The sequence below is a fragment of the Coregonus clupeaformis genome, chromosome 9, assembly GCF_020615455.1.
Source record: "Coregonus clupeaformis isolate EN_2021a chromosome 9, ASM2061545v1, whole genome shotgun sequence".
Taxonomy (NCBI): domain Eukaryota; kingdom Metazoa; phylum Chordata; class Actinopteri; order Salmoniformes; family Salmonidae; genus Coregonus; species Coregonus clupeaformis.
In genome coordinates this window covers 49,178,646-49,203,277 of record NC_059200.1, presented here as the reverse complement: position 1 = coordinate 49,203,277, position 24,632 = coordinate 49,178,646, and the positions used below count along the sequence as shown (strand labels likewise).

At 44.7% G+C, this 24,632-nt stretch overlaps 1 protein-coding gene across 4 annotated transcripts in view; it reads right to left on the bottom strand.

Moving 5' to 3' along the window:
• Positions 1–24,632, bottom strand: part of LOC121574010 (rap guanine nucleotide exchange factor 6) — a 159,030-nt gene that overhangs the window by 66,885 nt on the left and 67,513 nt on the right. For all 4 annotated transcript variants that reach the window (XM_041886512.2, XM_041886513.2, XM_045222660.1 and 1 more), the window contains exon 6: positions 21,545–21,676. In XM_041886512.2, coding sequence (XP_041742446.2) covers positions 21,545–21,676 — 132 coding nt within the window. The remainder of the gene's footprint in view (positions 1–21,544; positions 21,677–24,632) is intronic.

Below are 24,632 nucleotides of genomic sequence, written 5' to 3'. Positions count from 1 at the left end.
AGCCAAATACATTTATACTCAGTTTTTCACAATTCCTGACATTTAATCCTAGTAAAAAATTCCCTGGTTTAGGTCAGTTAGGATCACCACTTTATTTTAAGAATGTGAAATGTCAGAATAATAGTAGAGAGAATGATTTATTTCAGCTTTTAATTATTTCATCAAATTCCCAGTGGGTCAGAAGTTTACATACACTCAATTAGTTTTTGGTAGCATTGCCTTTAAATTGTTTAACTTGGGTCAAACGTTTTGGGTAGCCTTCCACAAGCTTCCCACAATAAGTTGGGTGAATTTTGGCCCATTCCTCCTGACAGAGCTGGTGTAACTAAGTCAGGTTTGTAGGCCTCCTTGCTCGCACACGCTTTTTCAGTTCTGCCCACAAATGTTTTATAGGATTGAGGTCAGGGCTTTGTGATTGCCACTCCAATACCTTGACTTTGTTGTCCTTAAGCCATTTTGCCACAACTTTGGAAGTATGCTTGGGGTCATTGTCCATTTGGAAGACCCATTTGCGACCAAGCTTTAACTTCCTGACTGATGTCTTGAGATGTTGCTTCAATATATCCACATAATTTTCCTTCCTCATGATGTCATCTATTTTGTGAAGTGCACCATTTCGTCCTGCAGCAAAGCACCCCCACAGTATGATGCTGCCACCCTCATGCTTCACGGTTGGGATGGTGTTCTTGGGATTGCAAGCGACCCCCTTTTTCCACCAAACATAACGATGGTCATTATGGCCAAACAGTTCTATTTTTGTTTCATCAGACCAGAGGACATTTCTCCAAAAAGTACGATCTTTGTCCCCATGCGCAGTTGCAAACCATAGTCTGGCTTTTTTATGGAAGTTTTGGAGCAGTGGCTTCTTCCTTGCTGAGCGGCCTTTCAGGTTATGTCAATATAGGACTCGTTTTACTGTGGATATAGATACATTTGTACCCGTTTCCTCCAGCATCTTCACAAGGTCCTTTGCTGTTGTTCTGGGATTGGTTTGCACTTTTCGCACCAAAGTACGTTCATCTCTAGGAGACAGAACGCGTCTCCTTCCTGAGCGGTATGATGGCTGCGTGGTCCCATGGTGTTTATACTTACATACTATTGTTTGTACAGATGAACGTGGTACCTTCAGGCGTTTGGAAATTGCGCCCAAGGATGAAAGAGGCACTGAGTTTGAAGGTAGGCCTTGAAATACATCCAAAAGGTACACCTCCAATTGACTCAAATTATGTCAATTAGCCTATCAGAAGCTTCTAAATCCATGACATCATTTTCTGTAATTTTCCAAGCTGTTTAAAGGCACAGTCAACTTAGTGTATGTACATTTCTGACCCACTGGAATTGTGATACAGTGAATTATAAGTGAAATAATCTGTCTGTAAACAATTGTTGGAAAAATTACTTGTGTCATGCCAAAACTATAGTTAACAAGAAATGAGTGATTGAAAAACTAGTTTTAAGACTCCAACCTAAGTGTATGTAAACTTCCGACTTCAACTGTACATAATATAACATTTGAAATGTCTTTATTCTTTTGCAACTACTGAGTGTAATGTTTACTGTTAGTTTTTCATTGTTTATTTCACATTTGTTTAGTATCTACTTCACTTGCTTTGGCAATGTTAACATACGTTTCCCATGCCAATAAAGCCCTTAAATTGAATTGAATTGATAGAGAGAGAGAGAAAGAGAGAACAAGAGCGATAGAGCATGGGCCCCAGACTGCCTCCCTGTGGTGTGCTGTGTATGTGTGAGAGAAACAGGAAGGTGTGAGGGAGGGGAGTTGGCTCCGTCTGGGCCTCTCAGGAAACAGGGCCATGGCCAGTGCTACCCGTCTGAAGGACACAGAGGAGGCTAAACACTGGTTTTAACACCGCCCAATCCGTCCGGCCACCCGCCAAACCCAGCGAGGGGACTCTCCAGAGCCCCCTCCTAACCCCCTCTCCTCCCAGATGCTTCCTGCCCTCCTACCCTCCTCCACCCCCTGCCAGGCACAACCACAATAACGGACCACCGGACTAAAACAGGGGGTCCAGCCTGCAGGGCCTGCAGTCAGTCAGCCACACCCCTTTGTTCTCGTGTGTTGTTGCTGGATCTGGACCCTGTTCTCCACAGTTGGCACAGTCCTCTCGGCCCTCCAGATGGTGGAAAACGTTGCAGCGGAGGGTGTCCTGTCTGACAGCTTAGTGTGGAGTCCTAACTAACAGTGTGGATAGTGTGGATAGCCTTACAGTCCACACACCGTTCACAAACATCCTTCCTCAGAGGGAAGAAATCCTACTTTACTTCCAGGGGTTTAGCTGGGTGTTATTGATTTAACTGACAGCAGGCTGTAAGCGGCGGTTGGGTGTACAGGCTCATACAGTCAATTAGTACTGTATGTGAACCCCTGTAGGAGCAAGCAGACAGACAAAGACAGGCCTAAACTCAATCTGCCTGGAAAGACAGGCACACAGCGATCGCATTTTGTATTTATAAATGCCCTTGAAAATGATCCAGAGAGAGAAGGGCCTGCTATGTATAGGCCTACCCAGTGGCGGAAAAATCAATAGCACTAAGATAATGGAAACAGCTGGAATGGGTGAAGCAGCCCTGGCTGAAATATCATCAGTGCCTGGGTCTGGTGGGGAGGGGGCACATCATTGACAGAGCTGTGGGACTGTGGAGGGGGCTCTGTGTGTGTGTATGACAGGTGGACGACTAGTAATGGGATCATCTGCAGTTAGCATGTCTTTGGGGCTCCACTATGAGTTGGCTCAGTATTCTCAGGCCATTTGGTCCTGTAATGGCAGCAGCAGTACTAGCAGCACAGTGGGCATACCAATGAAGAGGGATGCATCCAAAATAGCACCCTATTCCCAATTGAGTGCACTACTTTTGACCAGGGCCCATAGGGGTCTGGTCAAAAGTAGTGCACTATATAGGGAATAGGGTGCCATTTGGGACGCAGCCCTAGATCAGAGTACTCAACAACGCTCATCATCACATTTAATGGACAGCAATTACACAGGCCAGAGAGCTAGATCATGTTTTTCATCATGATACCAAATCTCTTTCACTTGTAAAAAAGAATACATAAAAGCAGAGCTGGAAGTATAATGCTTTCAAATGTTATATCGCTTCAATATTGCAGAGTAGTGCATTATCAAGATCTTATGCATCGTAATGGTGACACAAGGGTAGGGAGGATGCATTCATGCATGGTTCAACATCCAGCATCAATAGACATATGCACACGGTTTCTGCAACAGCACAACGATAACTCTCTAAAAAGGACAAGCTTTTTAAAAAAAACAAATCTCAATGTTATAGACGTGTCCAGACACTTTTTTTGTGTCATTTCACTTGATTTTGAAAAAGATTACCCCCACCAGCATTAGACTTCCTCATCGCTCGTTCTGCAGTATGGGGACCACAGATAAACATGAACAAAGGCTCCAAAAACACCAACATATGTCGTTTTAGAAACGGCAAAGCTCTCAGTATAGTGATGCAGGTCTTTAGATGTTGTACACATTAAATTGTGTCATTCCAAACGTTATCTGCAACGTTATAGTCACTTTTGTTGGACTCAAGCGATTCATTTCCATGTCCGAGCATGCGCGGTTTCTACTTTCTTGTATCACCACAATTGGAACGAGAAAGCACGCGCATGCTCGCACAAGGAAAAAGTATTGCTTGAGTATTTAAAAAAATGATTTGGTTCAAAACAAGTTAACTTGTCATTTAAGGTAGCCAAATGCCTCGACATCTAATTAGTGACGTGGATGAATGGATGAACGAGATTCATTATTAGAATAATACAATGTATTACAATGCATAAAAATAATACAATGCACAATTCAGGGTAGCTTGTAACATCTTAATATTCTCCTGACAACAGCAGATAGAGAGCAGCTCTGGTCTGGTCTGGGCTGGTAGAGAGCAGCTCTGGTCTGGTCTGGGCTGGTAGAGAGCAGCTCTGGTCTGGTCTGGGCTGGTAGAGAGCTTTTAGTGTCCAGGGAGGTCTAGGGTGTCATCTGGACAGGAAGGCGATAAGGATCAATATGCCATGCATTAGGGTTTTCAATAGCTCCACAGCCCAAAATTCAAAATTGGCAATAGTGTAAAATATTAATGAAAACAAATATTTGCATTTCGGTCTTAATTCAAGATTAGGGTTAGGCATAAGGTTAGGTTTAAAATGTGATTTTAAGAAGACATTGAAGAAATAGGAAGGGTTTAGCCATAATTATTACTTTGTGGCTGTGGTAACTAGTGACGACCATGCATTAGGCCCCCAGCCCATCTCTCGTAAATTACCATACACAACAACAACTTTCTATGGATATGTTCCAAATGGCACCCTATTCCCTATTAAAAGCACTTTGGTCAAAGGTAGTAGCCTCGCAAAGCTGCCTGATCCCACGAGTTTACATGAATGTTGCTCCACAGATATCAGCAACATTCATGTAAGCTCGCGGGATCAGGTGGCTTTGCAAGGCTACAAAAGTAGTGCACTATATAGGGAACAGGGTGTTATTTTTGACACACCCTATGTCTCTCTGCTGTGTTTGTTGTGGGTCTGTAAAGACCCTTTACCTTGAGTTCTTTATGAACAGACATCTGTCTGCCTGGGTTGAGAGAAAATATACACAGTGTACAAAACATTAGGAACAGCTTTCCATGACAGACTGACCAGGTGAAAGCTATGATCCCTTATTGATGTAACATGTTAAAACCACTTCAATCAGTGTAGATGAAGGGGAGGAGATGGGTTAAATAATATTTTTTAAGCCTTGAGACAATTGAGCCATGGATTGTGTATGTGCAACTGCAACGCTGTTGGGTTATTCACGCTCAACAGTTTCCCGTGTGTGTCAAGAATGGTCCACCACCCAAAGGATATCCAGCCAACTTGAGACAACTGTGGGAAACATTGGAGTCAACATGGGCCAGCATTTCTGTGGAACGCTTTCAACACCTTGTAGAGTCTATGCCCCGACAAATTGAGGCTGTTCTGAGGGCAAAAGGCAATGCAACTCAATATTAAGAAGGTGTTCATAATGTTTTGTACACTCTGTGTACGAGGCCAACCCTGAGCGTTTGGTAGGTCAAATCAAATCAAATTATTTGTCACATACACGTGTTTAGCAGATGTTATAGCGGGTGTAGCAAAATGCTTGTGCTTCTAGCTCCGACAGTGCAGTAATATCTAACAAGTAATATCTAACAATTTCACAACATATAGGTTTTGTGCTATAAATGCTAAACAGGACCAAGGCATGGATTGCTGTCTTACCTTGTCTGTCGTCTGCTTACAGGGTAAGGAAACCAATGTACCAATGGAATTTTGTAATTTGGGTTAACTTTTCCCATAAGACTACTTTTGAGGTATGAAAACATCTGACAAACAACATTTTTTAAAATGTAATTCCCCTTTTAGGGGTTGTGTAATAATGTAGTAGTCCAAAAAACGGAACAATCTGATTAATCTAAAGTTCTTGTTATTAAGATTGGCAGACAAGGAAAGAAAGTATGAAAAAAATGTATGCACTCACTAACTGTAAGTCGTTCTGGATAAGAGCGTCTGATAAATGACTAAAATGTAAATGTAAAATACCCAATACACACAAAACTAGTAAGGAATGGGATTTAAGAATATACATATATATGGACAAGCAATGACAGAGCGTCATGGACTAAGATACAGTAGAATATTATAGAATGCAGTATATACATATGAGATGAGTAGTGCAAGATATGTAAACATTATTAAAGTGACTAGTGTTCCATTTCTTAAAAGTGGCCAGTGATTTCAATAGGCAGCAGCAGCCTCTAATGTGCTAGTGATGACTATTTAACAGTCTGATGGCCTTGAGATAGAAGCTGTTTTTCATTCTCTCAGTCCCAACTTTGACGCACCTGTACTGAACTCGCCTTCTGGATGATAGCGGGGTGAACAGGCAGTGGCTCGGGTGGTTGATGTCCTTGATGATCTTTTTGGCCTTCCTGTGACATCGGGTGCTGTATGTGTCTTGGAGGGCGGGTAGTTTCCCCCCGGTAATGCGTTCGGCAGACCGCACCACCCTGCGGTTGTGGACGGTGCAGTTGCCGTACCAGGCGGTGATACAGCCCGACAGGATGCTCTCAATTGTGCATCTGTAAAAGTTTGTGAGGGTTTTATGTGCTAAGACGAATTTCTTCAGCCTCCTGAGGTTGAAGAGGCTCTGTTGCGCCTTCTTCACCACACTGTCTGCGTGGGTGGACCATTTCAGTTTGTCGGTGATGTGTACGCCAAGGAACTTGAAGCTTTCCACCTTCTCCACTGCTGTTTCCTGAAGTCCATAATCATCTCCTTTGTTTTGTTAATGTTGAGTGAGAGGTTATTTTCCTGGCACCACACTCCCAGAGCCCTCACCTCCTCCCTGTAAGCGGTCTCGTCATTGTTGGTAATCAAGCCTACGACTGTTGTGTCGTCTGCAAACTTGATGATTGAGTTGGAGGCGTGGGTGAACAGGGAGTACAGGAGGGGGCTGAGCGCGCACCCTTGTGGGGCCCCAGTGTTGAGGATCAGCGAAGTGGAGATGTTGTTTCCTATCTTCACCACCTGGGGGCGGCCCGTCAGGAAGTCCAGGACCCAGTTGCACAGGGCGGGGTTCAGACCCAGGGCCTCGAGCTTAATGATGAGCTTGGAGGGTACGATGGTGTTGAATGCTGAGCTATAGTCAATGAACAGCATTCTTACATAGGTATTCATCTTGTCCAGATGGGATAGGGCAGTGTGCAGTATGATGGGAGGTAGGGAGGGAGTGAGGTAGGTAGCATAGACAGAGTTGGTTGTTTAGAAACAAATCCTACTCGTACGCAACTATGGGGCAAAACAGACAGGGTACGCTAAGCATGTAAACTATATATAGGCTCCAAATGTTTATTGAAAACATAAATACATTTGCACAATGAGCACTTTGTTACAGTTGTTGGTTAGCTAGCTAGCAAATTTGAGCCATATTAGCATAGACGTGACATCAGTCAAAACACCTCAAAACAAGACATGGTACAAAGAACAAGATAAAACTAGCTGAAACGAGCAATCTACAAGTCCCCACATGGCAGCTTCTTGTCATTGTCGTTACCTATCTGGCCATCCAGAATCACAACAACACACTGACTTCTGCCCCGTTGAAGCGTGCACATTGTTTTCGTGACATGTCAGCTAACCCGTCTATAGCATTACACAACACAGCAAAGCCAGGTCAGTGGTGTTGATCACAGAGGTCCAAGGTACCATTTAGACTGAAGCACAAAGGTGCAGAAAAGCTCTCATTCTGAGTTAGTACTAAAGACGGACATGAAATCAACTCATCCAAACTGGGTTTTCATTGTCTTTGACTAGGCCTATAGGCTAATGACTAGGTCTGTCTGTAGGCTATTGGAATGGCAAGTACAAGTTCAATGCGTATTACTCTACAGACAAGTAAGTACAAGGGTCAAGCAATGTAATCAAGTATTTGTGAATTAGGCCTATCTTTTGCACTTTGCAGCTTCACAATGAACTGCCATGTTATCTAGGCCTATCTAAAATGATTAATTGTACCAAACAAGTATTTAACAATCTTCCAAGGCCAATACATCATAGCGGCAAAGATATATATTGATTTTTCACATTTTGATTTCCAATACTTTCCCCCTCATCTAATCCTACCGAGTATACGCTTAAATAATACTTTGGATATGATCTAATGCTTCACATCTGACTTAATCCGTCCTAATAATATAATATGCTTGGATGAGAAGGTCCATATCCAGCGAGAGCCATAGGCTGGGCAGCCTGGTCTCATAGCTTAGACGTAACATAGTAAATGTAAATCCGGACCACTCAAATTAGTATGATATGTTATGTTTGGTTACATAAGACAGATTGTTACTTAAGGCAAAAACGAAAGTAGGATGGTTGGGCATATAGTGCAAATGTTTATTTTATTTTATTTATTTATTTTATTTCACCTTTATTTAACCAGGTAAGCCAGTTGAGAACAAGTTCTCATTTACAACTGCGACCTGGCCAAGATAAAGCAAAGCAGTGCGATAAAAACCAACAACACAGAGTTACATATGGGGTAAAAAAACATAAAGTCAAAAAATACAACAGAAAATATATATACAGTGTGTGCAAATGTAGCAAGTTATGGAGGTAAGGCAATAAATAGGCTATAGTGCAAAATAATTACAATTAGTATTAACACTGGAATGCTAGATGTGCAAGAGATTATGTGCAAATAGAGATACTGGGGTGCAAAAGAGAAAAATAAATAACAATATAGGGATGAGGTAGTTGGGTGGGCTAATTTCAGATGGGCTGTGATCGGTAAGGTGCTCTGACAACTGATGCTTAAAGTTAGTGAGGGAGATAAGAGTCTCCAGCTTCAGAGATTTTTGCAATTCGTTCCAGTCATTGGCAGCAGAGAACTGGAAGGAATGGCAGCCAAAGGAGGTGTTGGCTTTGGGGATGACCAGTGAGATATACCTGCTGGAGCGCAGACTACGGGTGGGTGCTGCTATGGTGACCAATGAGCTAAGATAAGGCGGGGATTTGCCTAGCAGTGATTTATAGATGGCCTGGAGCCAGTGGGTTTGACGACGAACATGTAGTGAGGACCAGCCAACAAGAGCGTACAGGTCACAGTGGTGGGTAGTGTATGGGGCTTTGGAGACAAAACGGATGGCACTGTGATAGACTACATCCAATTTGCTGAGTAGTAGTTTAGCGACCCAAAGGTTACAATTTCGAATCTCATCACGGATAACTTTAGTATTTTAGCAACTTCGCAACTACTTGCCACTTTGCTACTCCTTAGCAACTCCTTAGCATGTTAGCTAACCCTTCCCTAACCTTAGCCCTTTTAGATAACCCTTCCCCTAACCTTAACCATTTAACCTAACTAAACTTAACCCTAACCCCTAGCCTAGCTAACTTTAGCCAGCTAGCTAACGTTAGCCACCTAGCTAAAATTCGTAACATATCATCACTTTTTGCAAATTCCGAACATATTATACGTTTTCACAATTTCCGAACATATTGTACATTTTTGCAAATTCGTAACTTATAATATGAATTGTAATTTGTAACATATCATACAAAATGGGTGATGGACATCTACAAAATAATACATACCAAACTAAACGTAACATATCATACTAAGTGGAGTATCCCAGATTTACATACAGAATAATACGAAATGCTCTGAGACTAGGTTGGGCTGAGAGACAGTTACCCCACCAAGAGAGTCTGTCGATTGGACACCCTCCCTGCCTGACTGCTCTGGATCCATTTCACTGCAGCTATTTCTCCCCTCCGCTACCATTACTATTCAAAGGGGCATCAAGCCCATTGATTGCTGAGGTAGCAATACTAAGCACTCTGCACTTGAGCAGGAAAACACTCTCCCCTGAGGGAAGGAAAACATTCAGTGGCCAAGGAGGTAGTAAACGCAACGCAGCAGAACAGAACAAGGCAACAAGCCTTATCAATCCGCCGACACCTGTCCTGATCCAAGAGCAGAGCAGTCAACAGGGGCCAATGGATGGATGCTAAATGCTAATGCGCTCCAGGCCCCATTAATAACCCTCTCTGGAAGTTCACATTCACAGACGCGCCAAGGGTGTGTCCCAAATGACACCCTATTCCCTATATAGTGCAATACTTTTGATCAGGGCCCATAGGGAACTGGGTGCCATTTCGGACGCAGCACAAGTTACAGGAGATATCCGGATGGGATGGCCAATAGCAAACAGGTGGAGGCGTAAAGATGCAGTGGAGCAGCACCACACAGCAGCAGCAGTCCCCATTACTGTGGCCCTGGCCTGAACTGTATGATTGAAGACCATAGGCTCTGGTCTCTCTCGGACCAATCAAAGCAAACTAGAGCCTCAGCCAGTCAGAGCCAGGAAGTCACAGTGACACAGGGGGAAGGAGACAGGCTCAAGGGAGGTTCACAGGGTTCAGGCCAGGGAAAGTAGTGGCCCAGATATAGGCTCATGTCATCTGAAGCCATCCATTGTGAATCGGTGTCAATTGCTAATTGCGTCGCTCACTTGTTAATGTTATTCCGATGTGTTTCACTATCCATTAAGGCATGATTTGCTATGTCAATATTGAATACCAACTCATGAGCTGTTTAGCAGCCAATAGTACTGTTTTTGCATGCTCCAGTTTGGAAGTAGCTAATTATTTCACAATAGCATTCACATAGTAGTCTAATAAGTGAAAAGAGTTTGTCCAGCTCTGCCACAGATGAGAAGGACTCCAGTAGATTAATACTGGCAGTGACCATCTTGTTCAGAGGGAAAATTAAATGGCATAACAAATCCATTCCCCAACCACATAACTGTACATCAAAAGAGATGGGAGTAAATATCCCAGACGGCCAACAATAAGCGAACGTCAGAAACTCGCTCTTCAAAAAGGTAGACATGAATGAATCAGATTCCTCTTTAGCTCGGCACAACACAAATTATGATGATATTCATGCTATTTTTGTCCACACTGTGGCTTCAGTCAGTCTTGTGCTTGAGCTGATGGGCTTAAAGGGAAACTTCATTAACCTTTCTCCTCAGGTCTGCTCATCTCATCAACGACGGGCGGCACCCATCAACTCTCATTAGCCACGTCTTCTAACAGGCTGCTTCTCATCTCATCTCAAACAGATGGATGATACACAGGACAACACAAGACTCAACTATGGATGAAAATGTATTGTGCAATGATGATGGGATGTGGGATCTCTTGTCTTCTATCATAGACAGGTCTTAGTTAGCAGTGCAATGCAGCCATTCCAATCTCGTTTATCAAAAAAGCGATGGATAAGATACTTGAATAGTCCATACGAGATGGAAACTTGTCTTCTGCGTTTTCCCAACCCCTCCAATACATACACACACACGTTACCGCAAAAGGTGTGCGCCTAAGATCAAATGTTTTTGACATCACTGCGCTCAGAACTGGTGGTGCGTAGACCGAAATTAAACGTTAAGGCCTAAAAGATGATCTACCCTTTCCATAAATTATACAGACATTGATTTCTGAGCATTAGCTTGTAGTTTTGGCTATACAGCCATTTATTCATTTCAATCAATGCAAACATTTAGTCAACCTTAGGATAATTCTGTAGAACAACAGAGCCTAAAAGCTTATGTGTAGATCACAAATCCATTCAACACTAAATGTAGAGAACCCATAACAAAAGTAGCTCAATGGAAAATGGTGTAATTTGGATAGCAGACCTGGAGTGACACAGAGATTGCCGTTAACGTGTCAACCATCTTCACACTCCTCATTAACACAGCTCACTTCTCATAATGAAGACAAACATCTTGGACGCTCTCAACACCAAGACGTCTGGTCCCATGGCGACACAGTGATTTTACAGGCAGTCTGTCAGGACGCCTGAGTGCCTGTGTTTGGGGGCCTACCTGGCCCTCAGGCTAGATGGATGGACCCCTTAGCACAGGAGAGACAGACAGCCACTGGTCCTGCATCTCAGGTGGGCAAAATGTTGTCAATCAGACAGTCAAGTAAGGGGAGAACCAACCAGTCCAGCACAACCCAACCAGCACAGTGACAGAGCCGTAGACACTCATTTACATTCACCTTCATGCTGTGCATTCAAGAAACAACCTCTTCATGCATAGTGTAGAGAGTTATTTCATCATTCATACCATTCAAAACTAGGACATGGGCTCTACCACACAAACCTGTCACTCGGTAAAAATATTGCAGAATGCATTGTGAAATATGAATGTCCAATTAATAAATATACTCCCATAGTCTAAATTATGCATTTGAATTTACAGAAAAGCATGCATGAATAAATGATGAAAGCAGTGGTTGGAAGAGGGATGTACAGTTCACCTAAACGCAGGGCATCACACACACACAGCTTCCTAACCCAGCAGAGTGCGCTGGCCACAGAAGGGATTACGACATCGCTTACTTTGGAGGACCACGGCTGCAAGCAGTTGGCATAGCAACGGACAAGGAAAGCCATTTCCAGGGCGAGAGCAGGGAGGGAAAGTTTCCCCTTTCAACACCAAAAGACAAAAAAAGGAAAAGAAGAAAGGAAAGCTTCTTCCGAAGGGATGAAAGGAAATCGGCCTGAAAGAAGAGATCAAATCCTCAACGTTGTCCAAATGTCCTCAGGCGTTAGTTGTCAGTTTGTTATTGTCGTTTCAGGTTCTGGCAGTGACTGTCACATGTCAATCGAGAGGGAAGCCAATGCCAATGGCGAGAGAGGCATTTAGGGGATCCCTTATGATCCTCTACATTCAAATTAAGACATGTATTTAAAAGCTGGAGGAAGACCCTGACTCATTGCAGAAACAATTATCCATTTGACATCTCCAGAGTGCTGAACGCAGTAAATCCCAAAGACATGGCAGGTTGCATGGCCACAGCCTCAATGATCAGTGATCCTGCAAACTTGCTCAAGTTCAGTTGTGCTGTAGACTGTAGATAGTAGGATCCTTAAAGAGAAGTCAAAGTGTTGAGGAAAAGTCCTCTGAGATATTGTTCCACTCCGAGTTTAAAGTCCCTGGCAGTTCTCTTTTCTTCTTTTTAACCTGTTTGTAACTATGGCTGACAGACAGCCTATTCTCCAGGGCTGAGCCAGCAGTGCTGTCAATAGTCACTAGTCCCAGAGAGAGACCACCAGCAGGACTTCGTCAGTCAGCATGCACTCATCTCTGTCTGTTTTCCTCCTCACACAGCCTGGTTCACTGCAGCTCTCTTCCTCCCTCTCTAGCTCTCTCTGTCTATAGCGCTCCGGCAGCAGGTTTGTGTGTTCATCTCCAGAGGGGCCAGACTGCCTGCCCCCGTTCCACAGCTCAGAATGCACAGACCCAGGCTAGCGCACTGCTCCCCCTGGAGAACCTTCCATCGATTTGACGGTTCACCGCAAAGAGCCAACGGCTAATAGGCAGAGGGAGGGAGGGAGGGAGGGGTGCCCGGCTGAAAAAGAATGACATCACCTGTACAGGGAGAGGGATGGGAGGAGGGATAGATGGAGGAAGGGAGGAGAGAGCGAGCGCCAGGGGGAAACTGCATTAGACCGATTGGCTGACTAGAGGGAGCGGAGACTAGGAAGAAGAGGGAGCATCTTTATTGATCAGGCAGCAACATAAAGCTTTGTGCATTCAGTCACCTCCACTCCTTTAAATAAATGGCTAAATAACAAAAGAAAAAAGCATAAATCACAGCACGTTATCTGATCCCAGAACAGAGGGCAGCAGCACACAGCACGTTATCTGATCCCAGAACAGAGGGCAGCAGCACACAGCACGCGTCTGCATGGGAAATATGCTAATGTATTACCTTTCACAAACGCTCCAATCATGTGCCTGGTTGTGAAATAGGATTTGAAATACAGTAGATGGCTTTGATTTGCAGCACAAGAGTATTATCCCAGTTACACTGTAAAACACACTGAATTATACCTAGGCCAGAGGCTGCAGTACCAAAGCGAGATCTGTGAAATGTGTACTACTGAAAAGAAGAGCACCAAACCCTTTCTCTGTAACAAAGAAACCCAAACCTATACAACCACTGCTCCTTATGGAGAGATGCAGAACGCACGGTGTCAGTGCAGCCAGCGGTGAGGGATGGCGATATGAAACTTTGGGATGGTCCTCTACTTTAGCCTGCTGTGGAGTAAATGTGTCGCTCAGCGGACAGACGGGAAAGTCTTCTCTCCCTGCACCACTGTTATGAAGAGAGGAATAACTGAAGCACATTTCCCCGCTTCGTGCGCTACCACGTGCAGCTAAAGGATGACATCATTATTTTAGAGAGCATCCAATAGGACGCCAGCACATGGAGCCTTTCTGGGAACGCTGTCCATAAGAGAGAGATACAGAGAAGAGAGAGACATTTTTTGGAGGGGGGGATCTCTCCCTCCACACCCCCTCCTCCCTGACCCCAGCCCCTCAGCTTGAAAAAAAATGACCTTTCATGTAATGGATTAGAGGTTGGTCGACGAAGGAACAGAGGGAGAGCGACGGAGAGCGAGTGAGAGAGAGAGCTGCAGCACCGTTCAGAATTGTGTGGGGGCTCTCCCTCCTTTTTTTTTTTTATAGGAGGCACAAACACACCTCGGCAAATCCTGTTTTACCAAACATTACTCAAAACACAAAAATAGAGGGAGACGTTCTGCTAATCGCTGAATTCCTTCTCAAACAGTCACAGAGGAACCTTGAAGACTGCTTGTTTATGCACATCCTTCCAAACCACCACAAACAAACACAGTCATCAGTTGCATCTACTAACTGTTCTACTGACCATTTCACAGCCTTTTCTCATGCTGGATTCTAGATTCATATTTTGTTATTTTTATTTTAACTGTTCGGATTCTGAGGCAGTCAACGCAGTGAGTAGCAGAGAGAAAGTGGACAGACGTCAGGCAGGACGTGCATCCTGTGTGTGTGTGTGTGTGTGTAAGAGAGAGCAATGGGAAGAGATAGGCCTATGCCTAGCAAGATAATGAATAATACCTAAATGTCCATGAGTTAAAACTGCCAACGCAGGCAGGCAGCACCAAGGAGACATGTTTGCATCATTCCAAAGGCCAGACATCAGGGGACTTCAGTCAAACAACTGGTCTCTAGCTGCAGACAGTGCTGCTTGTGAACACTCCATTAGAGCATGTATGCACTGCACTGAGAATCAGGAAGGAAGCTATATATACTGTATATAATGGCCATCCCTGCTCTGATCAACAAGACTCAGATTGTGATTCTAAATGGGGGCTTAGAGAGTGTGTGTGTGTATCAGTGTGTGTGTTGGGATATCTCCCATGGGACTCATTGTCCCTGCAGTGCTCAGAAGAATGACAGTGGCGAGACGGGATCCCTCGATATCCCTGAGCCATAGCACGCCTCAGTGAGCACTGAACAATAACACACACACGCTAGGCCGCCTCTGTGTGTGTGTGAGTGTGTGTGTGACCGTCAGGCCATGTTGGGTATACTATCACAGACAAAAGTGGTGTGTGTGTGGGACACCGGGCTTACATTTACAGCTAATCAGTTCTGTGCGGCCAATTAGAATGTGTGAGCTGCCGAAAGAAATGGCCAGCAAAGCAGAGTGCTGAGTTCTGTGAAAAGCTGTACAACTTCAACACAGAGAATGGCTTTTTCTTTCTTCATCAGTCACTTGCATATATTTTGGCACACTGCCTATTTCATTAAATGCAAAAAATGATCATGAAAACAATTGGTTCTCCCCATCTAATCTTCCCCCCAAATACCTCCTGCAACAGTGAACACAGAAAGTTGCTATTCTAATAATTGATGTAACACATTTATTTGAATTTTTAAGAGCTTAGAGAAGCAAAATGAAACATGTTGCCTTTGGTCTATTGCTCTTTATATAATCCGTATTATACAATATAATCCCACGCTTGAGAGTCAGACCAATGTTCCATCGAATGTTTGGGGCACTGAGCACATTTTGGGTCTTGTGAGCGGAAACTTGAACGTTGTGAGAATTTTGTGCAACTTCCGGCGCGCGTTTACAGTGAACACTGAGGCTGTACCCTTACAGTTTTAGACAGTAGCCAATAGGCTATTGTGGCTATTTGAGCATAATGTAGGCCTACCAACAAAACCAATGGAGCAAATCCCATAACATTTTCACAGAAATAGCTTTTGATTTATATGATATCGCCTACAGCAGCCTACATGTGGTGTTGAATGCAGGTATACATTGCATGAGACTTTGAAAAACATTTTTACATTATGGCTTAAAATAATTTTTTTACTTGGTCTGTAACACCATGGGCCAAATAGGTGACTGTAAATTGCATTGTATTGTGTTGTATGATGCAAGAAACCACATTTCAAAATAAAATCAATTATTATTACCATACAGAGAATTAGACAATGTAGGCTAGCCCTCTGCATATTGGCTTATTTGCATATTCAAGCCTGTTTCAAAATACAACACTGCCCCTTTAATTAATACATGAACTTTTTACCTGACTGGCTTTTCAAAGACAGCTTGAAATGTAGCCTACACGTTTTGTGCTCTTGTAGGAAGCAGTAACCCCCCATTGCTGACGTATACTTACCTATAACTGGGCTAATAACTCGCTAACTAGCAAAGAATATCAACAAATGTGCACCCGCGCGGATCTGATCTGAAAAGCACATTCACTCGCGGGTGGTTGAAACACCACTCGTGGGCTACCCCCGCCAATAGAATTCTACTCCGTTGCGCTCTGCCTACAACAAAATCATGGACTCAATCTTGCAAAGTTAAATTTGTTTTGGTTTGCTGCATTGAAAAGGGGCTGATATAATGTTGATTCGATCACAGAGAAAACTTTGATCTATATAGTGCAAACTAATGGGGCGAATCTCTTGCGTCTCTGCGCGGCCTGGCATTTCTTCTGCGTTGCAGTCCTGGAGGAGGTGCGCAGCCGCGCATGTGTACAGCTTAGAGGGAACATTGGTCCAGACCACCAATACTCCCTCAGTTTAAACAGGCCAGCCTGATGAAGGCTCCAGCATCTTGTACTTGGCCGTCACAATGCTTTCCTGTTCCACTACCCACAAAAAGTGCTCCAGCAGACCGCTGTGCTGTGTTATGCTGTATTGTACTGTACTGTGTTGTACTGTACTGTGCTGTACTGTGTTGTACTGTACTATGCTGTACTGTACTATGCTGTACTGTGTTATTGTACTGTACTATGCTGTACTGTACTATGCTGTACTGTGCTGTACTGTAATATGCTGTACTGTACTGTACTATGCTGTACTGTACTATGCTGTACTGTGTTATTGTACTGTACTATGCTGTACTGTACTATGCTGTACTGTGTTATTGTACTGTACTATGCTGTACTGTAATATGCTGTACTGTGCTGTACTGTAATATGCTGTACTGTGTTGTACTGTACTATGCTGTACTGTACTGTACTATGCTGTACTGTACTATGCTGTACTGTGCTGTACTGTAATATGCTGTACTGTGTTGTACTGTAATATACTGTACTGTACTATGCTGTACTGTGCTGTACTGTACTATGCTGTACTGTGCTGTACTGTAATATGCTGTACTGTACTATGCTGTACTGTGCTGTACTGTAATATGCTGTACTGTACTATGCTGTACTGTGCTGTACTGTAATATGCTGTACTGTGCTGTGGTGTACTGTACTATGCTTTACTGTGCTGTGTTGTACTGTACTATGCTGTACTGTGTTGTACTGTACTGTGTTGTACTGTGCTGTACTGGGTACAGGTCTCGGGCTCGGAGCCCACTTCTCTCCTGCAGGACAGGAATTACTGCCTTTTAACAGGGCCTTCCCTTCCCACCCAGTCCCTGTAGGGGGAGATGGGAGATGAGAGGGAAGAGAGGGGGGAGGAGAGGGGGAGAGGGGAGGGGAGGGAGGAGAAGGAGAGAGGGGAGGGAGGAGAGGAGGAAGCAACAAGAGAAGGATAGGAGAGAGAGGGAAGAGAGGGGAGAGAGAGGGAAGAGAGGGGAGAGAGAGGGAAGAGAGGGGAGAGAGAGGGGAGGAGGCCTGGAGGGAATGTGCTGCATGTGTGTGAGGGTGCATGTCTTGGACTGGTGATCCCCGAAGCCCCATGGTAAACGCATGCCTGGCTTGAGCAGAACAGCCCAGCTCCATAGCACTCCAATGATGAAAATAGGAGCCTTCCCCTGGAGCTGGTTCAGCAAGGTTGTCATCTTAGCTACGATGACGTAATCCCTAAAATGAGCTCCAGAGGCAGCGGTGGCAGCAGCGGTACACGCAGCACAGAAGGAATGATGTTAACATTTAGATGTAGGTCTGGCCTGGATCGTAGCCTGCAGTATCTTTTCAGGTCCCAGATCCACTCCCCCTGGTCTGCTGCTTCTCACAGGTTTCACATGACACACCATCTCCAGGGCTTTCACTTGTATATACTGGTAGTCAAAGTGCCTGGCCTGGTTACAGTGTTTTACAGTGTTGTTGCTACAGCTGCTGTGCTCTTATTATGGTATATCAGAGCAGTTCATTACAGCGTTGTTAAAAGCCTTGTAGTATTTGTTTAATGGTACATCAGCAAAGGCTGGTGTTGTGTTTGTGTTATCTTGGTGTGCTGGGGCTGGGGGGCTGAGGGGTGCTGGTTCCAGGGGGGACAGATGTGATAAATCACCCAGCAGCCTCGGGCCTCAATAAAGGGGGAACAGGGAGGTGAAACCCCCAGAGGTCTCCTCTATTAGCCAGCTCTCCTCTGCCCCCACCCCCCTCACAACCCCCCTCACCGGCCAACATCCCTGCTCTATCCCTCACCCCGGGGGCTATTTGGCTCTGACAGAGGGGCACACTACGACCCTGCAGCTCGGGGGTTAAATCTGCATTTTGATAGGATGAGATGGGATAATGCAAGATGGGAGGTTAGTGGATGTGTGCCACACACACACACAACACGTCACAGACAGAGTACATCAAGTTCACCTCTAAAAGATGACATGAGGGTCTCTGTGAAAACAAGTCAGCAAGCAGCCATTTGCAGCATGACGTCATGAGATACATCCCAATATCCTCATGACCTACAATACCTACAGAGCCTGGGGGAGATGTGGAGCTGCAGTGTAAATTAGCACTGGGATCAGGATACAGACAGAGAGGCCCTCTATGTAACGAAGCCCGGCCAGCAGCACACTGACTCATCTCTAATGGCTGAACACCTCAGACTCTGTGATGATCATGAGACTGAAATACACACAGATGCAATGTCAGCTGAGACCTGATGATCAGTCACTAATCAACCAGCGACTAGCGCTAAAGCTAGGCTGCGTTCCATTAGCCGTGAATGTTCCCACGCGTAGACGCTAACGCTAGCTATGTGGCTGGTAGCGGTGCTGGTGCGGGGGTGGAGAGGATAGAAAGGGTAAGAGGAAGAGAGGCACAGCCAGCAGCAGATATCTTGCAGACTGACAGGAAGTGAAATACCACAGACCGTTGACTAGTCTAGCAACCTAGTTCTGCTACTAGCTGGGTCTCGTGCACCAAGACAAAGCAGAGACGTGCAGAGGAGTGATCATCTCTCTCCAACATATATGAATGTAGCCTAGTCATTCTATTCAGGCTAAGTTGAGACATTCGTGGGCCAGTTACCGGGTAGACCATGTCTCGTAGAAACGTAATGATCCATATAATAGTGTCTTGGTTAGGAAAGCACTTAGTACATAATTCTGAAGGCCAAGTGAGGTGATGTGTCCTTTTAAGGCATTGTGTGTGTGCGTGTTTGTAATTGAGTAAGGCAAGTAGGCAATTGATGTCCTAATAAAAGTGGGGCAACAGTCATCCTTCCGTTCATTCGTCAGCATCCGTATATTAAATCCCATGGTGCATCATGGTAGTTATGCATCTCAGGTCTCCAGGGGCTAGCCTGGAGGAGGGTCATATTTCTGGATCAAAGACAGTCAATGTCAATAGCACGTCATAGGGATAGTCATCAGCCATTAGGGCCGTGCGCGCACACAGACAGACACCACTTTTGTCTTGTATACCCAACATAGCCTGATGGTCCAATTTGTTTTTGCTTTAGCAAAGTCCTCTCAAAATCTATCCTGGCGGACCTTATGGGTCCTTGAGGCAAATTTGTTCAGCATGAGGAAAGACACCTACACAAAGTTTCAAGTATCTAGGTCAAACGGGCGGTGGATGTGAGTGTTTAAGTGAGACTGCGTATCATTTTTTTTGGTGTTTTACATCATATTTTACAACAGCTGATGAAACATTTCATCAGTGTTATTTCCTTTTTCTCTGTTGAAAACACAATCAGCTGGTTTTCATGAGTTTTTGGTTTTCCCCTCCCCACTCACAGACAATCCTAGCAACATTCTTGCTTGAAAAATAGTTATTTGCTAAAAAAGCTGAATTCGCCCATTTTAATGGAAATCTATTAGAGTAAGTTAGCTAATTGTTACCCAGAAATGATTTGATATAGATATAAAAACGTCTGCATTGGGCCCTTAACATTCACCGCCACACTCAGTGAAGAAGTCAAGCTTCCGACGTACCTGGTTATACGCATAACCCTAAAGGACGACAACAGGAAGCACCAGGGATGGATACGGGGAGAGAGAGAGAGAGAGAGAGAGAGAGAGAGAGAGAGAGAGAGAGAGAGAGAGAGAGAGAGAGAGAGAGAGAGAGAGAGAGAGAGAGAGAGAGAGAGAGAGAGAGAGAGAGAGAGAGAGAGAGAGATGAGAGAGAGAGAGAGGAGAGAGAGAGAGGTAGAGAGAGAGAGAGAGGAGAAAGAGAGAGAGAGAGAGGAGAGAAAGAGAGAGAGAGAGAGCGAGAGAGAGAGAGGAGAGAAAGAGATGGAGAGATAGAGAGAGGTAGAGAGAGAGAGAGAGAGAGAGAGAGGGAGGGAGAGAGAGAGAGAGAGAGGGAGGGAGAGAGAGAGAGAGAGAGAGAGAGAGAGGTAGAGAGAGGTAGAGGTAGAGGTAGAGGTAGAGGTAGAGGTAGAGGTAGAGGTAGAGGTAGAGAGAGAGAGAGAGAGAGAGAGAGAGAGGAGAGACAAGACAATACATCAGGAGGATCAACAGAGGACAAAAACATAAGTCGAGTTAACTTATGACTGTTCACTGTAAAGGCATTTATCAGCTTGGCTCTGTGATCTGGTGGCTGGTGGTGGGAGAAGGGAGGATATGTTTAAGCCAGACTTTATTGACTTTCCCTGGACATCCATCCGGAGGGGTTGGGCTTCAACAATCCCAGCAGGAAAGGGGACGTTACGGCCCGGAGATGGCGACATCAACCGTCTTGTCAGGGAGCGTGACGGAGCATGGGCCGGGGTGATTACTGAGAAAAGCAACTGAAACACGGCAGTGCCCAGTGATACTATCAGCAGCATGAGGGAAACTCCCACGACTGACTGGGGCAGGAGGGGAAACCAGGGAGCTGACACACATGCAAATATATCACCCACACAGGTGTAACAGACACACATAGACACAGAAACACATGCACACATACACTCATATGCCGCACTCACACGCAACACACACACACACCTCAACAGTTCACACACTACTTGTCAAACACAGTGTATACTTTCCTCACAGTGACATGAATAGCAAGCGAGCCCCCTGCAGAACATGGAACAGGCTTTATATGGCCACGGTAGTTCAGTGTGGATTAAATGTTGGCTACAGGCATGAAATCTGTAAAACCATTGTTCCTACGTATGTATTCCTGGACACATTGTAAGCTGTAGATCAACATCTCAACCACAAACTGCTTTTAGACCTTTGACTCCCACACAACAACCAGTACCTCGTTAAGCACTCTGCCGTCTGTCCAACCTTTATAACTTCATCACAGCAGTCAACTCTACTTGCACTACACAGAGAGAGCCAAGTACACTGACACCTTGGCTTAGACACTGCTGTCAATGGTATCGTCCTGTCTGAGCCTAGTACAAGTCCTTTAACATGAGGAAGTGACTATACATTAGAAGTCCTTTAACTTTAGGAACAGTGATAGTGAGTAGGCTATATTTTAGCGTTAGTTCTTACCGTGGGGTCCTGGCCGTCAGTGATCAGTTCCCGCTCTCCCCGAGGGTTGACTTTGCGAAAGCGCCGGCGGGAACGTCTCTGGGACACCTCCCTCTGCAGTGACCTCTCCTCGCCCTCGCTAGCATTGTCCACCTGAAACACATGACCAAGCTGGGCCTCAGCGCTAGAGCTCTGGGTCGGGAGCGCACTACTAGACTTTTCCTGTTCTGAGCTCAGCGTCAGCTGCTCTGACTGATCACAGTTCTGACTGGCTGCCGGTTCTGAGATCTGATCCTGGATCTGGTCCTGTTCAGGCTCCTGGTTGAACATCCAGTTCTTCCACAGCACAGAGAGCCTGTGCAAGCGCAGCGTCATGGGGACGGCATCCAGAACACAGCCGAGAGAAGAGGAGAGATAGACGAGGACAGTATGAGGCGCTCTCGCTATCTCTCTTCAAGGCTGTAACGAGAATAGCTCAAGTCATTCTGTCTCGGTCTGCTGTGTAGAGTCAGGAGGCTGTTGCTGCACAACAGAACTCACAGTGAGGCCACAGTTTCCTGTAGGAAACAGTCCTTATTCAAATATCCTCTCTGAGCAGAACAGAAAAAAACAGAGATTTGTACTACTACGATGTTGTTATTGGTGGGGAATTTGTTTCCTTTTCACGTTATACACTGAGTGTACAAAACATGAAGAACTTTCCATGACAGACTGACCAGGTGAAAGCTATGATCCCTTATTGATGTCACTTCTTAAATCCACTTCAATCAGTGTAGATGAAAGGGTGGAGAGAGGTTAAAGAAGGATTTTTAAGTCTTGAGACAATTGAGACATGGATAGTGTGTGTGTGTGCCATTCAGAGGGTGAATTGGCAAGACAAAATATTTAAGTGCCTTTGAATGGGGTATGGTAGTAGGTGCCAGCCGCACCGGTTTGTGTTAAGAACTGCAACGCTGCTGGGTTTTTCACACTCAACAGTTTTCCGTGTGTATCAACAATGGACAAAGGACATCCAGCCAAAGGACATCCAACCAACTTGACACAACTGTGGGAAGCATTGGAGTCAACATGGGCCAGCATCCCTGTGGAACGCTTGACACCTTGTAGAGTCCATGCCCCGACGAATTGAGGATGGTCTGAGGGCAAAAGGGGGTGCAACTCAATATTAGGACGCTGTTCTTAAATGTTTTGTACACTCAGTGTATAACCAAAGCTTAGCAAATAGTTTACATTTGTGAGGTGATTTGTGAAACGGAACTATTGAAAAACATTGAAACTATGAAAAGAATGTATGGAAGTTTGCTTCAACTGTTCAAGAGTCACATATTTTAAGAGAGTATTTTCACTAGAACAACAAAGCTTTTTTGACGGTCATTGTCATTCAGTGGGGTTTTCACTATTTTTTTCAAAGTCAGTATAGTATGAGAGGAGTCTGTTTTACGAGGGCAGAGAGTGGGTTTATCAGGAAAGTGGAGGAGTTGATGTAACCTAACCGTCCAGTCCCTGTGGTGTGTTTGTAAACCCTTCAAATGCTGTTGGTGTGGACACAGTGAGGGCGAAATGCCACCACCGACCTAGCTGGGTAAAAAAAAGCGGGAGCTGAATAAAAAATGTAGTTAACAGAAAACATCTGCACGCATCTGAACATTGCTGGGCTCACCCCCAACTCCTCCCTCTCTCGCTTTCTCTCTTTCCCTCTCTGAGTCGTGAAATCCCTGCCAACGCAAATCAAGTTTTTCCACTGTATTTTACGCATCACGGGTGGACGATTACGTATGCAAGAACACTTTTTTATTGCCGACTGTTTCGCTACACTCAATTACTTAGATTACATTTCTAGTTAATATAGGAGTGGGTGGGTAAAACCCCTGAGTCTGGAGTAGAGTGGGATTGAGGAGGAGGATGCAGAGGAGGGTAAGAGTGGGGAGGGCAGTCTGTGATATAAAACCAACCCAGAGAATCTCTGTGTGTGTGTGTGTGTGTGTGTGTGTGTGTGTGTGTGTGTGTCTTGGTGTTCAGACTGCAGGGCTGTCATCTCTGTGAGCTCCAGTCATCCATCAGGATGTAATGAAACACATGATGGGCACAGAGGATGAGAGGAGATGGGAGAGGCATGACAAGGGTGTGGCCACGCACTCCTCTCCTCAGCCCATCAGCCGGGAGAGATTATAAGGACACTGCTGACCTGCAAAACGACTAACCAAAATCTAAAACTTAACCCTAATCAAAACATTAAAAGGACAATTCCGCCACTTAATGACCAGTTATTATGCTGTTAGTATATATGCACTACTGTAAGATTTGATACACATTTTGATGTTTTATCGTTTTTGTTAGTCATACTGTGTAATTCCTTTTTTTTGTCATTTTGAAAATGCTGTATTGCTCTCGTCTACAGCATACTACGATTCCCAGGATGCATTCCGTCTCCCATGATGCAATGCTCTGCCTAGTTAGCCTGAAGTTAGCTTAGCTAGCTGGCTATCAAGCCCAGACAAAGCTTAGTCTAAATATATTACTTTTGTCATAAGTTATGAGTGCACTTCACATTACTTTTGGGTTGTAAATATATTATAATGCTTGCATGAACTTCATGCTGAATATATACGCTCATGTCATTATCACCAATCAACTGCAATACACTAAAAAATAATTTCAATTTAGATGCTAACTAACTATGCTAACTATAATGCAGTTACTGTATTTAGTTAGCATGCTAACTGCATGCCGACTGCTAACGTTACATAAAAAATGTAACTGGTCTAAGGCACTGCATCGCAGTGCTAGCTGTGCCACTAGAGATCCTGGTTCGAATCCAGGCTCTGTCGTAGCCGGCCGCGACCGGGAGACCCATGGGGCGGCGCACAATTGGCCCAGCGTCGTCCAGGGTAGGGGAGGGAATGGCTGGCAGGGATGTAGCTCAGTTGGTAGAGCATGGCGTTTGCAACGCCAGGGTTGTGGGTTCGATTCCCACGGGGGGCCAGTATGAAAAAATAATTTACAAAAATAATGTATGCACTCACTAACTGTAAGTCGCTCTGGATAAGAGCGTCTGCTAAATGACTACAATGTAAATGTTAAATAATAATGTTTGCAACAATAACAGCCG